The sequence below is a fragment of the Ursus arctos genome, unplaced genomic scaffold (assembly GCF_023065955.2).
Source record: "Ursus arctos isolate Adak ecotype North America unplaced genomic scaffold, UrsArc2.0 scaffold_20, whole genome shotgun sequence".
In the NCBI taxonomy this organism is placed as follows: domain Eukaryota; kingdom Metazoa; phylum Chordata; class Mammalia; order Carnivora; family Ursidae; genus Ursus; species Ursus arctos.
Window position 1 is genome coordinate 30,593,681 of NW_026622875.1, and position 22,504 is coordinate 30,616,184.

The window sequence follows — 22,504 nt, forward strand, 5'->3', positions numbered from 1 at the left end:
GGATGCCCACTCTCGCCACTATTATTCAACATAGTACTAGAAGTCCTTGCAACAGCAATCAGACGACAAAAAGGGATCAAAGGTATTCAAATTGGCAAAGAAGAAGTCAAAATGTCTCTCTTTGCAGATGACATGATACTCTATATGGAAAACCCAAAAGAAGCCACTCCCAAATTATTAGAAGTTATAGAGCAATTCAGTAACGTGGCAGGATACAAAATAAATGCTCAGAAATCAGTTGCATTTCTATACACGAATAACGAGACCGAAGAAAGAGAAATTAGGGAATCCATCCCATTTACAATAGCACCAAAAACCATACGTTACCTTGGAATTAACTTAACCAGAGACGTAAAGGACCTATATTCTAGAAACTATAAATCACTCTTGAAAGACATTGAGGAAGACATAAAAAGATGGAAAGATATTCCATGCTCATGGATCGGAAGAATTAACATAGTTAAAATGTCCATGCTACCCAGAGCAATCTACACTTTCAATGCTATCCCGATCAAAATACCAAGGACATTTTTCAAAGAACTGGAACAAACAGCCCTTAAATTTGTATGGAACCAGAAAAGGCCCCGAATCTCCAAGGAACTGTTGAAAAGGAAAAACAAAGCTGGGGGCATCACAATGCCGGATTTCGAGCTGTACTACAAAGCTGTGATCACAAAGACAGCATGGTACTGGCACAAAAACAGACACATAGACCAATGGAACAGAATAGAGAGCCCAGAAATGGACCCTCGGCTCTTTGGGCAACTAATATTTGATAAAGCAGGAAAAAATACCCGGTGGGAAAAAGACAGTCTCTTCAATAAATGGTGCTGGGAAAATTGGACAGCTACATGCAAAAGAATGAAACTTGACCACTATCTCACACCATACACAAAAATAAACTCCAAATGGATGAAAGACCTCAATGTGAGACAGGAATCCATCAAAATTCTAGAGGAGAACATAGGCAACAACCTCTACGACATCAGCCAAAGCAACCTTTTTCATGACACATCCCCAAAGGCAAGAGAAACAAAAGATAAAATGAATTTATGGGACTTCATCAAGATTAAAAGTTTCTGCACAGCCAAGGAAACAGTCAGAAAAACTAAGAGGCAGCCCACGGAATGGGAGAATATATTTGCAAATGACACTACAGATAAAGGACTGGTATCCAAGATCTACAAAGAACTTCTCAAACTCAATACACGAGAAACAAATAAACAAATCAAAAAATGGGCAGAAGATATGAACAGACACTTTTCCAATGAAGACATACAAATGGCTAACAGACACATGAAAAAATGTTCAAAATCATTAGCCATCAAGGAAATTCAAATCAAAACCACACTGAGATACCACCTTACGCCAGTTAGAATGGCAAAAATAGACAAGGCAAGAAACAACAATTGTTGGAGAGGATGTGGAGAAAGGGGATCCCTCCTACATTGTTGGTGGGAATGCAAGTTGGTACAGCCACTCTGGAAAACAGTGTGGAGGTCCCTTAAAAAGTTAAAAATTGAGCTACCCTATGATCCAGCCATTGCACTACTGGGTATTTACCCCAAAGATACAGACGTAGTGAAGAGAAGGGCCATATGCACCCCAATGTTCATAGCAGCATTGTCCACAATAGCTAAATCGTGGAAGGAGCCGAGATGCCCTTCAACAGATGACTGGATTAAGAAGTTGTGGTCCATATATACAATGGAATATTACTCAGCTATCAGAAAGAACGAGTTCTCAACATTTGCTACAACATGGACAGCACTGGAGGAGATAATGCTAAGTGAAATAAGTCAAGCAGAGAAAGACAACTATCATATGATTTCTCTCATCTATGGAACATAAGAACTAGGATGATCAGTAGGGGAAGAAAGGGATAAAGAAAGGGGGGGGTAATCAGAAGGGGGAATGAAACATGAGAGACTATGGACTATGAGAAACAAACTGAGGACTTCAGAGGGGAGGGGGGTGGGGGAATGGGATAGACCGGTGATGGGTAGTAAGGAGGGCACGTATTGCATGGTGCACTGGGTGTTATACACAACTAATGAATCATCGAGCCTTACATCGGAAACCGGGGATGTAATGTATGGTGACTAACATAATATAATAAAAAATCATTAAAAAAAAAAAAATCCAGGTCAATTAAATCAGACTTTCTGGAGATTGGTCTCAGGTCTTGTGATTTTTTAAACCTTTTGGTGATTCTAATATACAACCAAAGTTGAGCACTACTGTTATACTGATAAATTTTTGTTTAGTCATGTCGATATCGCTAAGCAGAAAATAGACAAGTCCAACCTTTCCTGCTCTTGGTGGATAGTCATATGTTCTCTCTCCACTGAAGATACGTGATCTCAACTATCCTCTACTGCATCTGCTGAGTGAATGCCCGGGGTTTCTCACCCGAAGGGACAACCTCAGGTAGTATCTCACAGGTCTCTAGTGCAGTACATTGTTAGGGAGCCAGCAAAATAAGGCAGGACAAAATGCTTTTGACATATGTAACAGGTAGAAGGATCCAATGTTTTATCTTTTACCATTAGTGTTTGACAGAAATGAGGTGGGAGGCAGATGGAAGCAAGTAATAAAGAATTCGTGAGGGAAAAAAAAAGAAATTTCTGAGTGCCAATTTCCTTCTGGCTCACTCCTTGCGTCCATGTGATACGAAAATGAATCAGAAAAAGATCAATCTCACACCGGAAGTTTGAGATGGTTTCTACTATGTATAATGTGTTGAGTGCCAAGAGACATAAAATGCTATGGGGTGGGGGTGGGGGGACCAGGTGGGGAGAGACTTCCAGCCAGGAGATTATGGGAGTCTTTGTAAAGGAGGTGGCATTTCTGCTGGTCCTGGGAGGATGACTAGGATTTGAAGAAGGACATTCTGAAAGAGAAAGGTCCAAGTAGAGATGAAGAGGTGTGAAACTGTGCAGTACGGACAGGAAACATGAAGTAGTTCCATTTAACCTTGGATGGTGTGGGTGGGGGAGAAGAGAAGACACCAATATTTGAAATACTTTCCCACTTTGGTAGTTTTGGAACTGTTCCCCATCAAAGGTTTGGTTAGATCTTGACAAGAAGTTGTGAGAGTTCAGTTACTGGCTTTTCACACTCATAATCTGATGGGATGTGCCCGAAGGATTGAATGGTGGATGTAGCAGCCTCATGAATGCATTTATATATTTCAATCTTGTAAGGTCCCAAATTAAATTACAAAAGAGCAAACTTGGAGATAAAAAGACCAACTATTTCAATGGTGATGGCATTTTCCTATGAGGTGCAAGTTTGGCCACCTGGTATTTCCAATATTCTTTTACCTCAATAAAAAGAGGATAATGCCAAGTTTGTGTAGGGTAAAAGCAAATTTGGGTCTGAAGATGAGAAATATCTCTGTTAACAACAAGAACCAGCTATCCGCACACGTCATTCCTTGGGAGTCGGGGAAGTGACAGCCTGACAGCTCAGCAGCATGGAGCCCTGGAAGCCCCGCAGCAGTTCCCCTGCCTGCGGTCGTCACCATGGCAACGCCCCTCCTGAGAGAGTAGCTCAGCCCTTGGAAACCATAAGAATTTAAAAATTAACGCAGATGATCCTGGACTGGATCCTGTGCGAGAAAAAACATACAGAAATGTCCTTTCTAAGGTCATAAATGGGACAAGTGGGCTACATTTGAAGACAGATTGTGGATTAGATGGGTGGTTCTCAAACTTCTACGTGTTTTGGACTTTCCTGGTGGACTTGTCAAAACAGAGATTGCCAGATGCCACCCCTCCAGAATCTCTGATTCAGTATGGCTGGGGTAGAGTGCCCAAGTAACAGTGATGCTGCTGGCCCGAGATCACATTTTAACAAGCACTGGATTAAATACCAGCATTGTTTCTTTCTTTCTTTCTTTCTTTTTTTTTAAGACTTTATTTATTTATTTATTTGTCAGAGAGAGAGAGAGAGAGAGCGCACAAGCAGGGGGATTGGCAGTCAGAGGGAAAAGCAGGCTCCCTGCTGAGCAAGGAGCCCGATGTGGGACTGGATCCCAGGACCCTGGGATCATGGCCTGCACCAAGGTGGACACTTAACCGACTGAGCCATTCAGGCTTCCTACCGGTATTGTTTCAATGTTAGTTTCCTGATTTTGATCATTGTACCATGGTTACGTAAGACAGTGTCCTTGGCCTTAGAAAGTACAGTAATATTTAGAATAAAGAGCCATTGTGTCTGCAACTCCCTCTCAAATGGTTCAGGAAAAGAGTATAGATAGATGAATAAATAGAATGATAAAGCAAATGTGGGGATATTATAATAATTGGCAAATCTGGACGAATGGTTCATTGTGTTATAACTTTTCTGGTAGATTAAAATTATATTAAAGTTGAAAATTTCAAAAAATAAGGCAGGGAAAGAAAGTTCTAGCTTATCACCTGGAGCTGTCCAATATGGTAGCCAGTAGCCATACGTGGTTATTTACATTTAAATATATTAAAATTAAATAAAATTTAACATCCAGGGGCGCCTGGGTGGCTCAGCCAATAAGCGTCTGCCTTCGGCTCAAGTCATGATCCCAGGGTCCTGGGATCGAGCCCCGCATCGGGCTCCCTGCTTGGCGGGAAGCCTGCTTCTCCCTCTCACATTCCCCTTGCTTGTGTTCCCTCTCTCGCCGTCTCTGTCAAGTAAATTAATAACATCTTAAAAAAAAAAAATTTAACATCCAGCTCCTTGATCACACTAGCTACACTTCCTCAAGTGCTGAAGAGTCATGTGGGACTACTCACTACTGTTTTGGACAACATAAACACAAAACTATCCACTATCACAGAAAGCCCTATTGCATAGTACTGACCACAGTGAAAAATACTGCTAAGACCGGAAAGAATCTTTGGAAAATCCAATGCGCCAAAAGCAGCAGTAGTCATAAGTAGTAGGAGTCAGTTGTCTCCCAAATAAAATAGTTGATTAACTGAAGGGCTAAAGGAAGAAAAATGATTAAATTATAGCAGATGGATCATATTGTAGCTACATAAGGAAATACCTATTGTTTTGCACGGATTCATGACATACATGCTAGGGTAGCTGTTCATTATCACAGCTCTGCACAACTCATCATTTTGTTTTTCTTAACAGTCCACTGACTAAAGGAGAAGTAGACATCTAAATGTGGTTCTCCCGCCCCCCTCTTCCCTCATTTTCCTGCAAGCAGAGAAATGGACAAGGAAACACCTGGCAATGCTGAGCTCAGGAGGCTGACCTGCAGGGAAATAGCTGAGACTTGGAGTATCTCAAACTTGCAGATATTTTAACTGGGCTTTTGGCTTCACACTGGTTAATACACCAGCTCATGTGTCAAGCATGACACAAAAGGCTGGCTTTTGTGGCTATCCCTACTCCTTCCGAGTTTTCTCTCCTCCGGCCTCTTCTCTTCTGTGTCTCAAACACACAGCACCCCCTTGTTGTCCAAAGTTTTTGACCAAACAGGACTGCCTTCCATTCTAATGAGCATCTTCCTTCCTTCCAGCATCTTTTCTTTCAGGCCCCAGCAACACCCAGGTGATGAACTGACTAAATTCACTCTAAAGTATGAAAAGCACCCAATTTCCCCAAGGTGCATTTGGCTAAGACTAGCTCCCAGAATGTTCTGGGATATACTTTTTGAGCAAGGTCATCTTCATGTTCTCTCTGACTGACCCAGACCTTATAACTCCCCTCTACCTAGTCTCTCAGGAACAAACATACAGATTCGTAGTACGGCTGCTCCTTGTCAGTTTTCCCCTCTGATACTTGTCCAAGCAGCTTCAGACTCAGCTGGGGCTAAAATGCAGTTATTACTTGCAGAGAACATGGAAGTGGTAGGGAAAATTGCAGATACATGAAGCCATAAATCACAAATTGATAAATATGAAGAAAGATTTCCATGAGGAAAATGAGCCATATTTCCATTTCCAAATTTCCACTGGGGAAAATGAGGAATAGGCTTAGAACCCAAAACTCAAGAGATGGACCACTGCTCTGTCCAGGCCTCCGTTACAGCATTTAAATGTTCATCTAAACATTGGACTGTTGTAGAAGGTTTGGGTGACCCTCTCCTAAACTACTCGCTCTCCAAGAAGCACTCTCCCGTAGCAACTACTCCTTCATTAGAAATGAGTTTGTCAATTAACTAGAGATCTTTATAGTTCAGCTTGTGGGGTTCTTTCTGGTTTTTTTTAGTCTTTATTTAAATTCCAGTTAGTTAACATACAGTACAGTATTAGTTTCAGGTGTACGATATAATGATTCAACACTTCCATACAACACCTGGTGCTCATCGCAACATCCTTAATCCTGATCACTTATTTAACCCATCCCCCTCAACCTGTGATTTGATCATTGAACTTATGAGATGATTCTTTATGGACATCTATATACTGTGAAATAGATTCTTACTGAGAATTCCAAAAGAGGAGAGTCTCACCTCGCAGTACTCCGTGATAATGCAGAAACTATCTTGCTCCACAAAGCTTGCATGGAACTTGACAATAGCTGGGTGGTCCAGCTTGGAAAGGAGCTGGGCTTCCAAATTGGCCTGCACAGTCTCATTTGGATTAAGATCTCCAATAGAGATTTCCTTCAGTACCTTTCTGCAGCCAAACAAACAAGCAAACAAAAATAAAAATTTAAATACATTGAAAGTTAAAGAATAACAGCTATGAACACGTGGTTCAGGGCCACCTAATCAATGTCTAGGCCAAGACCTACTCATTGGTCTGGTATTGTCTGTTATGACATTGTGCCTCCTAGTGGTCCCTGGGCCCGCTTGCCTCTTCTGGTCACTGACATACCTGCAGCTCTACAGATCGGGTCCAACAGGTCACAGACTGAGCTAATGTTGAGCAACATTGCTGAGGTGGCTCCTCCTCTGTCTCTGGAGATGTCTTGGTTTCCCTTTGTCTTTCACATAGTGTCTCTGCTTCCTTCTGTCTCTTTCTGTCTCTCTGTGTTTTATCTCTCACCTTATCTGTTTTCCTCTGCTTTTCTATTTCTCTCTATTCTTATCTTGGTATCTATCTCTTGTCTCTCTCTCTCTATATATATATGTATTTATTAATCTATCAACTCTGTCTCTCTGTGTCTGTCTTTCTCTTTACCTATGTCCTTCTCTCTCTCTCTGCCTCTGTGTCTCTCTCTGCCTCTGTGTGGGTGTGTATATAAACATGCTTCTCTCTCTCAGCTCTAAAATTTTCCAAATCTAACAACTTACTATCAATAGGGCCATTAGCTATTTAGTTTCTTTTTTAAACTATTCTTGGCATAGCATACTTTATTGCTATCGGTATTTAGGTGAAGAAAAAAAATCTAAAAACACGGATAGAGAGGTATTTAGGATTTCAAGCATGTATAAATGGAAAAAGAGCTCATTAAATCTCCAAATTATTAATTTTAAAACTGTGATAACTCAATGAGGAGTGGACCAAAACACTATCTCTTCCCATCTGAGAAAAAAATCGTCTGATGAACAAACCAATTATAGTAGCAAGTGTAAACTAGATTGCTGGGGAAAAGCACTTTAGAGCACCAATTATGTGTGCAGACAGATTCTGCTGATTATAAGTGAACGCTAGCTATTCATTAAGGGCAAGTTCTGCAGAACCCATACTAGAACACATTTTGCAAAGACGTTCTTTAAGAGTTACAACCTATGCATATTAATGAAAATGTATTTATAGTAGAAACAGTCTTAATTAAAGGCCCTTCAACCAACTCAGGGATGAACCAGAGCTCTCTAGTTCTTTCTAACAGATGCAGGTGGTTGCCCTTGCTGTAGAGAATACTTGTGCCTAGTAGGTGCTCTCCGGCACATCCATTAACTTCTGCTCCTTCCAGGCGAGATGTGTGCTTACCCGAGTCATTGTACTTATTCCCAAATTTGATTATGCTAGTTGTGCTTGTTACTGTAAATTTGTGACTTAGATATGACAAACTGACGAAGGATATGTATGAGTGTTATCTTTGCGAGGAAAACTGAGTTAAATGTTTGCCAAAAAACTTGTTAGTAACAAGTTGCAAAAAAAAATTGCTGATAATAATTGACAAGATAGTGCTAAAGAGTTGGGCTAAAAATGTAAAAATTGAGTATTTTGATGTCAGATTACTAAATTTTCATTCCATTTTAAAGAAGGTAAACCTGGAAAACAACATATATTGGATGTAGTTTATGCAAAAAAGACGAAGGGACCTCTAATCAGAAAACATTAGATGTTGGTTGTGCATCACAAAAATGGGAAGAAATGTACAATGGTGTGTTTTAAGTTGATATGTTTTCATTATGTCATTTCACTTAAAAATTGTTTACTCTGTTTACCCAAGTACCAGGCCCAATCACACTGGATAGGAGAGCTCCTATCATCCTTAAAAACGTAATTATACTACAAACTTTTCATTGATTCAAATAAGACTTTTCCCTGGTTGTTTTACTATGGAAGAAATTTCCTCAGGCAATACCAGAGATAGAGTCTGTTTCTTTGTTCAGACTCAGGGCCTAGAAGCTTAGATATTACAGTCAGCCCTGTATCCTGTAGTTTTTGCCCATCCCATTCCTCAGTGGCAAACATTTCATAAAAATTCTAGGTGAGACCATCTGTCCTAGAAGCTGAGACACTATGCCGGAAAACTTAGAATGTATCCTTATTTTACCTGATTCCTAGCAGGTGTTGGATGACATTTGGCGTTTTTTCTTGACCAATAAAAGCTTGGTGTTTAGCGTCTATTCTCCAAAATTCTCATCAGGAGAACCTTCTATTTCAAGATGGCTCTTATTGGGAAATCAGTTTTCCTAAAACTTGAGTCCTTTACAGCATTTTATTCATTTTAAATGTTCTGCATGGTCTTTCCAGTATGAACTCATCCACCCCTAAAAGACCAGCACGGCAGGCCCTGGCTGCATTAGAGAGGATGGCCCTGCACCAGGAGCCCCATAGGCTCTGCTCTGCCATTTACAGGAGTCTTTAACTAGGACTGCAACTTGGAAAGTTGGAACATTTGGTTCCCTTCCACTGATGGGGCTTTCACATTGGTTTTGTTAGGTAACGAACACTTTATGAGGCCTCTAATCGATCATGAAGTGGATTCTAGAGAAATGCTCGCTTGGTAACATTTTCTGTAAGAAGACTGTTTCATCAAGAATTTGGTTAAAAATGACCTCATGTTATTAAGAGTGGTATCTCAGGCTGTTAGTTTAGTAAAAGGAGCTTGAAATGACATTGGCGGCTATGTTTTCCTATAACTTCTGAAGATTACCACACAGCAGGCAAAGCTCAATGACATCTTCATAGTGCTTTTCCAGTAATTTACTCTGCCCAGCTAACATGCGGTTGTAAAAGTCACAGTGGTTAAGCATGACAATATAAAGCCTTGCACAAAATTGCAATATTCTCTTGCTGTGAAGGAACAAATACTATAAAAAGCTTAAAAATACTTATTTTTCCTCATAAACATCAACTATTGTGCAACAGAGCACGAGATTTTACATATAGTTACCTGAGTCCTGTCTGGCAGCCTGACGATAAAGCATAAAATCTCATTTGCCCACAGCTTAGCAGACGAAGGTAGGGCTATTAAGACAGGTGATATCTAATATAATCATCTCTCGCTGACGCAGAGACATTCTCCCTGCCTTACCTAAGGTCGTGTCACTGAACCGACACAGGAAACTCTCATTGCATATCACTTAATATGAGATCAATATCAGCTGAAGACAGCAATGGAAACTTACCAAATCAAGGACAGCTTGTCACCTGCTCGGTGACTCTCAGACTGTCACCCACTCCTAAATAACAGGACAGATATTTATTTTATCAGAACCTCAACTGTTCAGGAGAAACTTTATGACAGCAGCAAAAATAAAAAACAAAAAACAAGCAGCATCCCTGAAGACTCACTCATTTTACAAACTTTCTGTTCTTTTTCCCAAGTGGCATGCTTCTTTCTTCCTAGAATCAGTAGCGAACTGATAAACTTTGGAGAGTGACTTTGGAAATCTGGGATAACTGTCGCTAATTTCATTCCGTTAAAATTCAGACACTCATGATATATATGAGGCAGATTATATTTTTGAGATTGTTTTTCTCAAATTTCCTCTTATTCTTTCAGTTGCTCCCCATTGAACCAGCAGCATATGCCACCTCAGGAAAAAGAGGACATCTCACAAACTACAGAGAAAAAGTCACTGGCTTTTCATTCCAAAGGAGAGACCAAGGCTGGAGAAAAGATCTGGAGGAACACCTGGCCAGTGGGTGAGTGTCCTCCCTGCCTCCAGGAGAGAAAGAGACCCTCTGGACCAGATGAAGGGAAAGCAAGAAAGTGAGGTGTTGCTGAGCCCTTGAAAAGAGTTCATGTCCCCTAGGCGGAGTCCAGAAAGGAGGGTAGGAACAGAACTCCAAGACAGGTAGAAAAGACTAAGAGCTGAAGAACTGTGTTCTCTTTCCAAAGTAGGGGATAGAAAAAAATAGCAGGACCCTCACAGTTTCGTGTGTCCAGGAAGGGGTAGGAGTGAAAAAAGGTCTTCAAGGGGCAAGGAAACTGATGAGCCTAAAAGAGTTCTGGAATCTTCTGTATCCCAGTGAGCATGAGGAGCAGCAGAATGATGTCCCACAGAGCCACAACCATCCTAGTGAGGGCTAGTCAGCTGGTAATGGTGGAAGTCTTTGCAGTTTGTCTAGAGATAACTAGCTGTGGTCCCTTCCCTTGTGATTTAACCATCAATGATCCTGCATTGCATGTATATTGTAAGCACCTACTGTGTGTCTATGGTGTAGCAGGCACTGGGGATTTGTAGGCCTTGCCCTTGTGTCTACGGGGGAAGACAAATATTAAACAAATAGATAAATGTACATGAGTGTGCGAAAGTACGTAATTTTTGAAAACTTCAAATTGAGATGAATGCTATGAAGTTGGGGTAAATGACATCTGAGGCTCTCCTCGTTTAAGATGTTATGACTCTCTAATGTGATCAGCAGCTACTGCACCCACTGGGGATGGAGCCAAAGGAAACAGATTTCAATTTTAGCTTAGGTGAGGGTAGTTTTTTATTTGTTGTTTGCTTTTTTTTTTTGATTCAGTATTCATCTGTTTAACAAAGAGAGATTATTAAATCTGCTCAGGACTTTTCATTGGGGGGGACTGATTGATTAATTGATTGATTGATGGATTGCTTTGTATTTTAATTTCAGTGTCGTTAACATAAATCTGCTCAGGACTTTGTTTTATTTTGTTTTTGTTTTTATTATGTTCAGTTAGCCACTGTACGGTACCTCAGTTTTCGATGTGGTGTTCTAGTTACGTATAACACCCAGTGCTCAGGACTTTTAAATAGCGTTTTCATCGATCTAGCAAGGCAGCAATTATGTTGATCTTCCTTTCTTAAATGGTAAACTCTCATTTTTTTCTAATTTACAAGGAAATATAGTATCCTTATATAAAATTTTTTAAACAAAAGGAAAATATTACCTATAATTCACCATAGAGATAATCAGCATTAACAATTATGTGTATTTCTGTCCCATCTTTTTGCTACACAGTTTTAATAGTAGAAGGCAAACAGTTTGCACAATTTGCCTGCTGCTATTTTCATGAGACATTATCATAGCAGAAACCTGTCATTTGTGGCTACCCGCATCTTAGGACAGCCTCCTGATGTTGCAACAGATTCCTGGACTGTGGGTCCTGCCTTCCCCAGATAGAAAAAAATACACAAAAACTGACAAGCTAACAAACCCCACATCTCTCACCTCCCTTGAGCTGGGGTATCAGGGTATGACCTAGTTTCCACCAGTCAGCTGCACCCACCTGAAACTTCGCTGTGGGTGTGAGCTGAGTAAGGAAACAGGTGGGCGCAGGGCCTCCCTTTTGTTAACACAGAAGTCACAGAAAACAGCATGGCCCTGGAGGAAGAGGCAGCAAGCCACTTCAGGTTCTGGCTGATGCTCCTGGAAATTCAGCCTTTCGCCTGCTCCCCAGCCCTCCTGCTGCTGCTGCTGTGAGCTATCTGTTTTCTGGAACAAATCCCCCCTGCTTAAACCTCAGACAGTGGCTGCTCTGATCTGAACCGGGGAGCCCTGACCAATGCAATAGGCACATTCAGGTGTTACCACAAATCACTGTAAATACTTTGGGGCCAGGAAAACTAAACCTCCAAAACTGACTCACTTCGGTTAATTTTCATTTATTAATTCAAGGTTTAAAATGTAGGATCCTCTAAGGGATTTAAGGCCACAGTATTTCTTAATCTTTTATGGGGAGAAATATCATAAGAGTACAAAACATCCTTTTTTAAAGTTATTTCATACTCTTTAATATAATATATAAAGTTAAAATGTAAAGGGACATGAGAAAATATAATGGCAGTGAGTGATATTGATTCAAAAAAGTGGTACATCGATTAAAAAATACAAACAGCAGGAACTAAAGTTACCTAAAGGAGTAGCTGAAAAAAAATTTGTAGTAGTGGAAAGTATACTAGGATGGAATTTTATTTTATTTCAGTTGTTTATTCTCTCAGCAATTGAAAAAGCATATTTTAATGTCTGTCCCGAGAAAAGGACAAAATTATTTTATGGGTCACCACCATAGGTCATAATCTATGAGCTGCTTTTGTTTTTAACCATTAAATTCCTGATCCCTGCTCGTTTGGGGACTAGAACTCTGACTCACCCGGTCTTTTCCTCTCCACCCCTGATCACAAGCATTAGCAGGGTTTTGGGGGCTCAAATGGCATGACAGTGCAGTGCAAGTGCCCATGGCAGACATCAGTACTGAGGAGCAGAGCCCGATTTCAGACTCCGTACAAGGCCCCGGGAAGTCACTACCAAACACCTTAAGATAGGAAATTCCATACTTCTTTTACTTGACCAGCTACTGACCACCTTCTATATGTCAAACACCATGCCATGCCTGGGGATCCAAGGATAAGAAAGATAAACCTCTTGCCCTCCAAGAGAGCTCAGTCCCATGGGAAAGGTCAGCGAGTATAAAAATAGTTGAACAACTTCATGATAAATGCTCTAATAGAGCTGGGTGTTGGGTGGGGATCCCTAATTGTTCTTTGAGGAGAGAAGAAAACGCAAAATCTACAGACTAGCACCTCAGAACACTCACTTTTGCACATGCAAACTACTATGCAGAGTTACCTTTTCTCTAGGTGGATTCCCAAGTAGCAAAAGAAATGAGTTTACCATTCTTTACTATTTGCCCTATGTAAATCAATACCCAGGAGAGGAATGTCCATATTTACATTATTTGAATAGTTTATGAAAGTTAATAAGCATGTGAGTTTTTTTTAAAAAGAGAACTATTTACAAAAACTACTTAATTTCTCTACCTATGCACCATTCTTTAGATACCACATGTGCACCTCACTCCCCCAACACACACACACACACACACACACACCCACCCCCAGAGTATATATTATGGAATGTAGCATGAAATGTTACAGGTAGCAGTACTTTTTAAAAGATCTGTAAAACCAGCAGGCTCACAGATCACTCTTTTCTTCCTTCCTCCTCACCCATCTATCTACGCTCAGTTTTTATCCAAATATGTTTCATATAATAAGATCTCAAAAATAAATGTAAGGAACTGTCCCATTAAGCCATGTTCTGCTCTAGAGGATTCTCTTAGTTTGGGGTCACTGGGAAGCAAACCCTGAGACAAAGATTTGTGTACCAGTAGTCAACTAAGCAGTGAGAGGGAGTGGGGAGGTGAGATAAGGAGGAAAGGGAAGCTGATCACGGCATATTACCAAGCTGGGCACCACTGTGGGCAACTGGAGCTTAATTCTGTGAAGGAACCTTGGAAGCCAGTGTAGAATAGGCACCTCTGAGTCCCCCTGCCCAAGGGGCAAGGACTACCAACTCCCTTCATTCTCTGATAAGGCTGCTCCCTGGGAGTATTAACTCCCCCATTGTCTCACCCTGCCAGAGCATTGGCCTAAGTGGCCAGAGAGAGGCCTCAGGCACCATTGCAGGTGCTGACAGTTGAAGGCTGGATCCATGCACAGCAGACACTAATTGCCCAAGGGATACAGGTAGGGCACCAAGCCTGTCTTCCACAGGATAAAAATAAAGTTCCTCCATTTTAAATTCTAGTCGATTTTATCTATATCCTAAAGATGGCTAAGTTATAGTCATTCCTAGACAAAGTAAAGTGTGGTTAGTAGTGAATAATGAAACTGAAAATCAATTATAACCTACAGATAAATTCCATTCCGTAGGCTTTTCAAAACTGATTTAGTTTCCAAACACATTAGCAGTGTATAGGAGTATTGCATACAGATAACAAGCAAAAAATGAATAATTAATAACTAATAATACAGACAATAAACAAAGAGCAAATAAATAAGAGTAGAATTATTTCAGACATTTTAGTTTGGCAAATATGCTACCCTGGCTCCTGTCTAGATTATATTGTCACTTGTGGTGACAACTTCCATGCTGTGTTTCAATGCTGGTACCATAACAAATTATGCAAGTTGCCATTTATTTTTAAGGAAAGAAGAGAGTAAATAGAAATTTGAGGAGTAGGAGGATTGAAGACAAATATGGCCCAAATAAAAAATTTCTAATAATTATGTGAATTCAATGACTTTTCCCATCTGTATAAAATTAAAAAAATAGAAGTAGGCTTGAGTACATGTTTCGAGGCGGGAAACCGCACTGGTGCGCACTCCGAGTTCTCTGCGGAGAATCTCTTGGTGTCAGTGCAAGAACAGAACTGGCCTCAGGATGTGCCATATCCAGTCCTTTTCCTGAGGACTCCTTAGAGGTCACATGAAGAAGACAATAAGATGTCTAACTGCTTTGCCTTTCTCCCAGGGGCTTTTCTTTTGTCTTGAACGAAGAATCTATAGCCAAGCCAAGAAATCCATGAGTATTAATTAATTAGGTAACTACAAAAGCCAGCATTTGTTTTGGTTGTGCTGAGAAAGCCTGTGTATTTGTGCATTCACTACAGTGTGTCTATTTCCTCCCCCATTTCTAAACCACAGCCTCCATAAAAGCTGCTGGGACTCCTTCATCAAAAGCTTCATTAAGAAGTTGCCTTTTGCTCTCATTTAGCCAAAAAATGAGTGGATTCCCTTCATGATGGACAGCTTTCTGGAGCTTTTTTCTATAGTCTCCAAAAGTTCTCCTTATAACCAGGGATGTATTAGATTCAACTCTAATTTCCCCCTCAAAACTAGTTATGGCTCCTCTTCTCCCCTTCCCTTCTCCCCTATACTTCATTGGTTTTGTTTTTGTTTTTTTTTTTTAAGATTTTATTTATTTATTTGACAGAGAGAGACAGCCAGCTAGAGAGGGAACACAAGCAGGGGGAGTGGGAGAGGAAGAAGCAGGCTCATAGCAGAGGAGCCTGATGTGGGGCTCGATCCCAGGACTCTGGGATCATGCCCTGAGCTGAAGGCAGACGCTTAACTGCTGTGCCACCCAGGCGCCCCTCCCCTATACTTCAGTACAAGTGGCCAGGCCATTCTATTTTTCTTATTTATACAGACGAGCCAACTCACTGAATATTATGGCTTGATTATTTTAAGAGACACTGATGACTGTCTACCCGTCTCCTCACACTTCCACCATCATATACTCTAAAGAGGAGGACACTCTTCTCAGCCCCTGGCGTGAATCATAATTAACCTAAGTCTATCATGAAATCCTATTCCCCTTGCCAGTGGTTAGTTTAAACATGATGTAATGCTGGCCTGTGAGATGTGAGAAGTCTCTTGGGAGTTTTCTGGGAAAGATGCTCCTCACTGATAAAAAGAGAAGTGTGGGAGAAAACTCTTCTTTAATCTGCCTCTGCATGTCATCATCTTCTTCATGTGACTCCTCGAACTTTGGCAGCCAGGTGGGGTCACGAAGGAAGCCACCTTAGGATGACAGACAGAATGATAGAAAACAGAAGGCACCAAGGTCCTTCATGAGGCTGTGAGCTGCTGACTCTGTCAACCCTGGAACTGCTTTCTCTCTGCACTCCTCGTTAAGGTGGTAAATCTTCTTATTATTTAAGCCATTTTGATAGCTAAAGACACCCTGATACTAACACTTCGTTACACGAAGGAAAAGAAGACTTTTAAAGAAGAAGAGATTAGAAGCAGAGATGAAGAATTGGTGAACACTCATTTGTACTTAGAAAGCACTAAGTCTCCTAATTTAAACTGCGAAAGGCATGATGGCTCTTTTCTACTTGAACATTGGTATGAATCTTTAAAAAATCATGACAAAGTGAACTATAATGAACTATGAAAAACAGATCTATAGTAAGAAAAAATATTTGAATAAATGACTAGAAATTATTTGTCAATAGTAAATCTGGAAGCTAGGACAACATGGTATTTGTTTAATTTGAAAATATAATTTTTGTCATTAATTCAAAATTCTCAAATGTTAAAATTTTTAGGAGTTATCAAAAAGTATCAGAATTCAAAATGATTAAAATTTCACCAGTGTTCCCTTCCTTCCCTTGGGTAGAGATATATGAGCTATGAGAGCAAACAGGAGTAATCTAAAATGACGAGTAAGAAGGGAAATAATGAAGTAAAGAGCATGGATAATTCAGCAGAACAAAAAATACAAAATATATAAATCAACGAAGTGAAAAAGATAAAAAAAAATTTCCTAAAATTTCTGGTCTCCCTCCTCTTCTCCCCTAAAATTAAGAAAACATACTTTCATAGATACTAATAAGTCTTTTTTTTTTCCTATAATTTTCTGGAGATAGAGAGGAGAGAAAAAAATCACTAATATAAGGAATTACTTTGTTTTCATGGTCTGAAGCCTCCAACTTAAGAAATTAAGATGAAGTCATTAGGTGTTAGAAGCACAAGGTTGATCATTACAATTTTTTTTATTATGTTCAGTTAGCCAACATATAGTACATTATTAGTTTTTGATGTAGTGTTCAACGATTCATTAGTTGTATATTAACACCCAGTGCTCATCACAACATGTGCCCTCCTCAATACCCCTCACCCGTTACCTCATCCCCCCACCCCCATCCCTTCTGTAACCCTCAGTTTGCTTCCCTGAGTTCAGAGTCTATCATGGTTTGTCTCCCTCTCTGATTTCTTCCTATTCAGTTTTCCCTCCCTTGATCATTACAATTTTTAGAAGAAGGAAAATAAAGTTCTAAGAACTATCGATGACATTTATTCATATAGATGGCATTATGGGACACTTTCATCTGAAAGTCTTTCTAGACCTCTCCAGGGCTGAGTTAGGGGCCTCTCCTCTATTCTCTAACTGCATCCTGTGACAACATCTATTCTCATATGAGCTCCCTTACTGGACTGCAGGCACCCTAAAGGTCAGGGTCACACTTAATTCACTATTGAACTCCCAGCACCTGGCAGTGCCTAACATGTTTGAACAGGACCAAGCTTGCATATTCCTCATTCTTCAAAATTCATCTTGCTCATTACCTCCACTGTCGAAAGTGTAACTTTGACAATTACGTACTTTCATACCATTCTGTTCAGCTCCACTCCCAGACTGAGAACAATTAGATTTCATTCATTTCTGTATTCTCAGTGTCTAGGACAATTAGTCACACATAGTGTATATTCCATAAATGTCTGACCAGTGATCAAAATCAACAACACACCAAGCACTGTTGCAAAGGTAGTAGGGATCACAACTCCTATGCATGATTTTGTCTCTTACAGAGGCATCTCAGTTTGTACACTGGACATCAATCAGAAAGTGGAAGTTTATTGCCAAATAGCCCTTATCTGGAAGCTGACTTACCTATGGGAGCTGATAATAATGTTAGCATTGACAAAGAAAAATGACAACCTGGAAAATGGTTTTGCACAGATGCTTCACATTATCTCAGAGATGATAACACCCACTGCAATGACCTGGCCCAAAAGAGGCACAAAGCTACCCAGTTTTCCATATCCTGTCCCTTTATTCAATTTCTTTTCCAATTTTGGAATGGATTTTATGTTTTTATAGAATTTCAAAGCTAGGCAAGACATTCTCAGAACAGATCAAAGCACCTCAACCTATTAAGGTCTTGAGAAGTTAAGTATTTATCCTAGATCATATAGCATATTACAGCAGAGCCACCATTTACCTCTTGAAAGAGGAGACTACCAATTCCAAAGAATCTGCTTTGTCTCCAAATTTGTTTCTCCTCTCTAGCTTTAGTATGAAGATCTTCAGTACGTACTACTAAGACAGTCTGCAACTTTCTCATTCTCAAACCATTTTTCAAAGAACAAGAACTCCTGCCACCTACTCTTTTCTTCCCCTCCTTAGCATTAGAGAAAAAGGGAAAAACAAAACCCAAAACCTCTTCATAGTGATTTGAGTAATGGTCTTGCTCTTGCTGAGGTACTAATAAGGTTATGTCTATTTTTCAGTAATTATCATTTGAATGTTATAGACAATCTTACCAATAGTCAGGAATCTTTGCCACTTATAGAACCCCAGATTTGGACTGAGATGGGATGAGATCATGAAGAAGAGGAAGACAATGTTTTTCAAGACTTACCTTTCCTAGCAAGGTGGTGAAATCTAATTTTGAGGTTGTCCTAAGTGCCACAACCCTATAGGTGTAATTGTGTGTGTGTGTGTGTGTGTGTGTGTGTGTGTGTGAGGGGGCCAGTTTTCAAAAGTTAAATTACACAAAATCACTTAATTCAAAATTGTTAAAAGATGGAGTATTAATATGCTCTAAAAACAAAAATAAATATTGATAACATAAGACTATGCAACGATCACTCATTCACTCTATTACACTTTAGCATACTAAGTACTGAGCTTAGAGCAAAGATTGTGTTTACTGTCAGCAAGGAAATTAAGGAGCATGACAATGTCAGTAAGGATGTGAAAGAATAATTTACCATAGATAATCGGGTTAGCTTTTGTTATGATTGTTATATGCTCCAAATTTACAATTAATGTTAGGTTAATATTCAAAATGCAATATTCTAATGCATAATTCATGTCAGGTTTTTATTTTGAACATGACAGAAAAATGCTAGAATTGTGGATTTCAATGAGATGATTGGATGGAATGCAAAGCCTACCATGAAATCAAGATACAGTGACAAATTGAGTTTTAAGACGCAACAAAAACTGATTAGCTCCATTTTCTTGACTAGGCAAAAACCAACATAGGATAAACTCTGTTTAAAGTGGAATTAAATTATGATCGAGGAAAGAAGAAGGTTGGTGCTACGAAAACAAAATGAAAAAATAATCTAAGCTTTCAGTGAAATAAAGTTCCCTAATTTTATTTATAGCAGGTGCTGGTTGACTGCAAGTTAACACCGAGACAGGCAAAATAACAAAAAGTCGGTATTTCTAAACTTCAGTCACCATTTCATCATCATGGTAATCTAATATATGGACTTAAGCTAAAATTTTGACTACAGCATAAAGCAGATTACTATATTTAATTTTGAAGTGAAAAGGGAGGAAAATGAAGTTCTGTATTAGCATACTTCCATTAGCAGGTTTAAGCAACTGTTTCTGGGTCTCACATTTTTGCTGAGTAGTGCTTATGCCAAAAAAAAAAATCTGTTTTTATGCACCAGAAAGCCAGGGCTTAATCTACCAACAGAGGCCAAATCAGAATCTACTACTAGAAAGGATCTAGTGTCCCTGAATGACAGCTTATGGCTGCACTCATTGATTTGCAATGCACAAAAAGTCACAGTCGGCTGTGTAAGAGGAGGAGATGGGGACACATGACTAGCCTGTCTCTGATTACACGGGTCTTCCTATTTCCAAGTCATGAGGGTGGAGGGGAGCCTGGCTAAATAAAGTGCTTCAGAACCTTCGTGTTTGCTGAACCTCACTGAGATGGCTGTGCAGAGTTCGTCCCACCTGCCCAAGGAGTCCACAGGAACTCAGCACAGGAGACCACCTCCTCAGGTCACAGCACAGAGCAAAGGACACTAAAAAGAGTCTTAGGCATGGCTTTCTACCAGCACTGTTTCTAGAGATTCTGAATTTCTAGAATTTATTTGAGGATAAATCAAAGTGTTAAGTCCACACAATGAAAGAAAAAAAACCTGTTAGACTCATGAAGTGTGATATCTGAAAAAGCCTCAAGGAAGGGACACAGGATCTCAGAGCAGAGCTTCTCACGTTTTGCCATGCACACACATCACCAGGAATCTGTTCCAGAACAGACCTAGGGGAGCCCGAGACTGCACACTCCTAACAAGGTCCCAGGTGATGCCCTCTGCTGCTTTGCCCAGGGACCACACTTTGAGTAGTAAGGTTTAGAGCCAGTAGGGGTCCAGAAGACTGCCAGGGCTGAGTGTGGAAGAGCCCCCAGAGTTCTCTAAAGGCCTGGCGGTAGGGAGGGTTTGAAGAGCAGCCCAAATGAGAGGACATGTATTCCCCTCCCAACCCACAAAGCATGAGATCTCATTGGACAACAAAGATTTGGAAACTGCTGCTGGTCCAGCCCCCTCACTTTAAAGATAAGGACCCTGGGACCCAGAGAAGCTGTGAGACTTGACCACACACCCTCCTGAGAATATGCCAACACGAAGAGGATCCCCAAACCCCAAAACGCCAAAAGCCAGTTTTAAAACACCATTAGCAAAACCTCCCTTACAGTTTTGGCCCACATCCTGAAGCTGCACTTTGCATTGGTTTTCTCTTGCTCGGTTTCTAGTAGTGATAAGGTACAGCTGCCCACTGGCCCTCTGAACACGTCTTGTTACATAATCTATTACTTTAATGTATTTCTACTCAGCCTCATCCACAAAGGATTTGATATAACTTACATAATAAAACAGAAAATTGAGACAAGCAAGAGTAGGTGGAACTAAGAAACAGGGAAAAGGAGAACACAGATATGCCGGCCAAAAATTGTGGCTACAGTTGAACTTCAAATTGAATTCCAAATTTCTTGGAATGTATGATGATTACCATTATTACTACTATTGTTGCTGATATTGATGGTAATGTCTTGCCTATGACAAGAGAGTATTTCAATCTCCGGATCCTTTGTGATATAAGCCAGTTTTCATTTTAGACACATAGCAGTGGAAGTGTCCCCAAGGATGACATCAGAGATTTTTTTAAATAGAACTCATTCAGAAACAGAATTCCAACTTACATATGGAATAATGCACTTTGATGTCTAATTTAAGAAAGCCTTCTCAACTCTTACCTTAATCCCAGTTTCTGTATTTGGTACCTATATATAAAGCACCTGCACTGTGCAAGACATTCTACTTGTCTGAGGCACAGCCTCTGCCTTTGAGGGGCTTACAATCCAGCAGGAGGGAAGACAAATAATTACAAGTTATAAGAAAGCAGCATGCACCTTCAAAGGATGAAATAAATATCTTAAAAAGAGAACCACAGGCCAAGGTAAGAGATAATCATAAGAAAACATCCAACCCTAAAATAGTGATACTGGTGTCAATTATGACAATACCAAGTGCCGTGTAAGGACCAATGATTTGGCACCATGCATTGTGTTAAGAGACTATTATAATCCTCACTTCTGAAATGAAGAAACTAAGATATAGACCTTCATTTAAAGACACAGGCAATTAAGCGGCAAACCACACCTAGTAATAATGAAACTGAGACCCCACTTCTGAATCCTGGGCACCTCCCCACTATGGGATCCTGATTTCTGAATTTACAAAGTGAGACACAAATGAATTACAACTGGGAACACAACTCAAAGATATATATTCTCTGAACCAAGATTGATAATCTGAATAACCAGGAAAAAAGGGAGAGGCGCTCTCTTGACCTCCACCCCCTGCAAAGTATATGTTCCAATTTTCATGACAAGAATCTTTCAGAAATTGTAGAGCAAGAAGACTGACACGAATCTCTGGCAGAGCTGAAGAACTGATGATTAAACAGATGGCTTGTGAGCATTTAGAACATGAAGCAGCGGCCAGCAGGGACTCACATGGGCTTATGGAAAATAAGCCATACTAAATTAACCTAATTTCTTTTTGTGAGAGAGTTATTTGATTGGTTGATGAGAGAGAAGCAATTAGTCATGGTATATCATGATTTCAGCCCATCTGATGAAGTCATGTTAACAGATGTCAATGAGAAGAGTGTTGTGATATCCTTTTAATATGGGAGATAAGGAATCTTCACGTGGATTCAAGGCTGGTTGAACAAGCAGACCAGTCATGCTGGAGTCTTGGGTCTCAGGCCACTTTGCAGATGTTCCCTCTCATAATGCTATCAGAATCCATCCCTAACAATATCTTCACCAACATTTTATTAATGACTTGGATGAAGACCCGAAAAGACACATTGACCAAGTTTGTGGAAGACACAAAGCCAGGGAGCATAATCAATAGACACAGGCAGAGTCAATTTTTCAAAGTAACTGAAGAAGCTGAAATGTGAGCTGAAACCACCCAAGTTAAATTTTGCAAGACTAAACCTAAGGTTCCACAGTTACAGGTGGGGAAATCAAATTCTCAAATCTAAGTTGAATGAAACAATTAAGAGTAAAATGGCTGACC

The 22,504-nt window shown here is 40.1% G+C and overlaps 1 protein-coding gene across 12 annotated transcripts in view; it reads right to left on the reverse strand.

Annotated features, from left to right (window-relative positions):
- NEK11 (NIMA related kinase 11) overlaps positions 1-22,504 on the reverse strand; it is a 244,767-nt gene that overhangs the window by 196,986 nt on the left and 25,277 nt on the right. For 8 of the 12 annotated variants that reach the window (XM_026497009.4, XM_048216226.2, XM_057315968.1 and 5 more), the window contains one exon: positions 6,452-6,617. The exons of 3 other annotated variants lie outside the window; for them this stretch is intronic. In XM_026497009.4, coding sequence (XP_026352794.1) covers positions 6,452-6,617 — 166 coding nt within the window. Of the gene's footprint in view, positions 1-6,451; positions 6,618-22,504 lie in introns of those variants that run through there. One more of the 12 variants, XM_057315971.1, reaches the window with a different exon arrangement.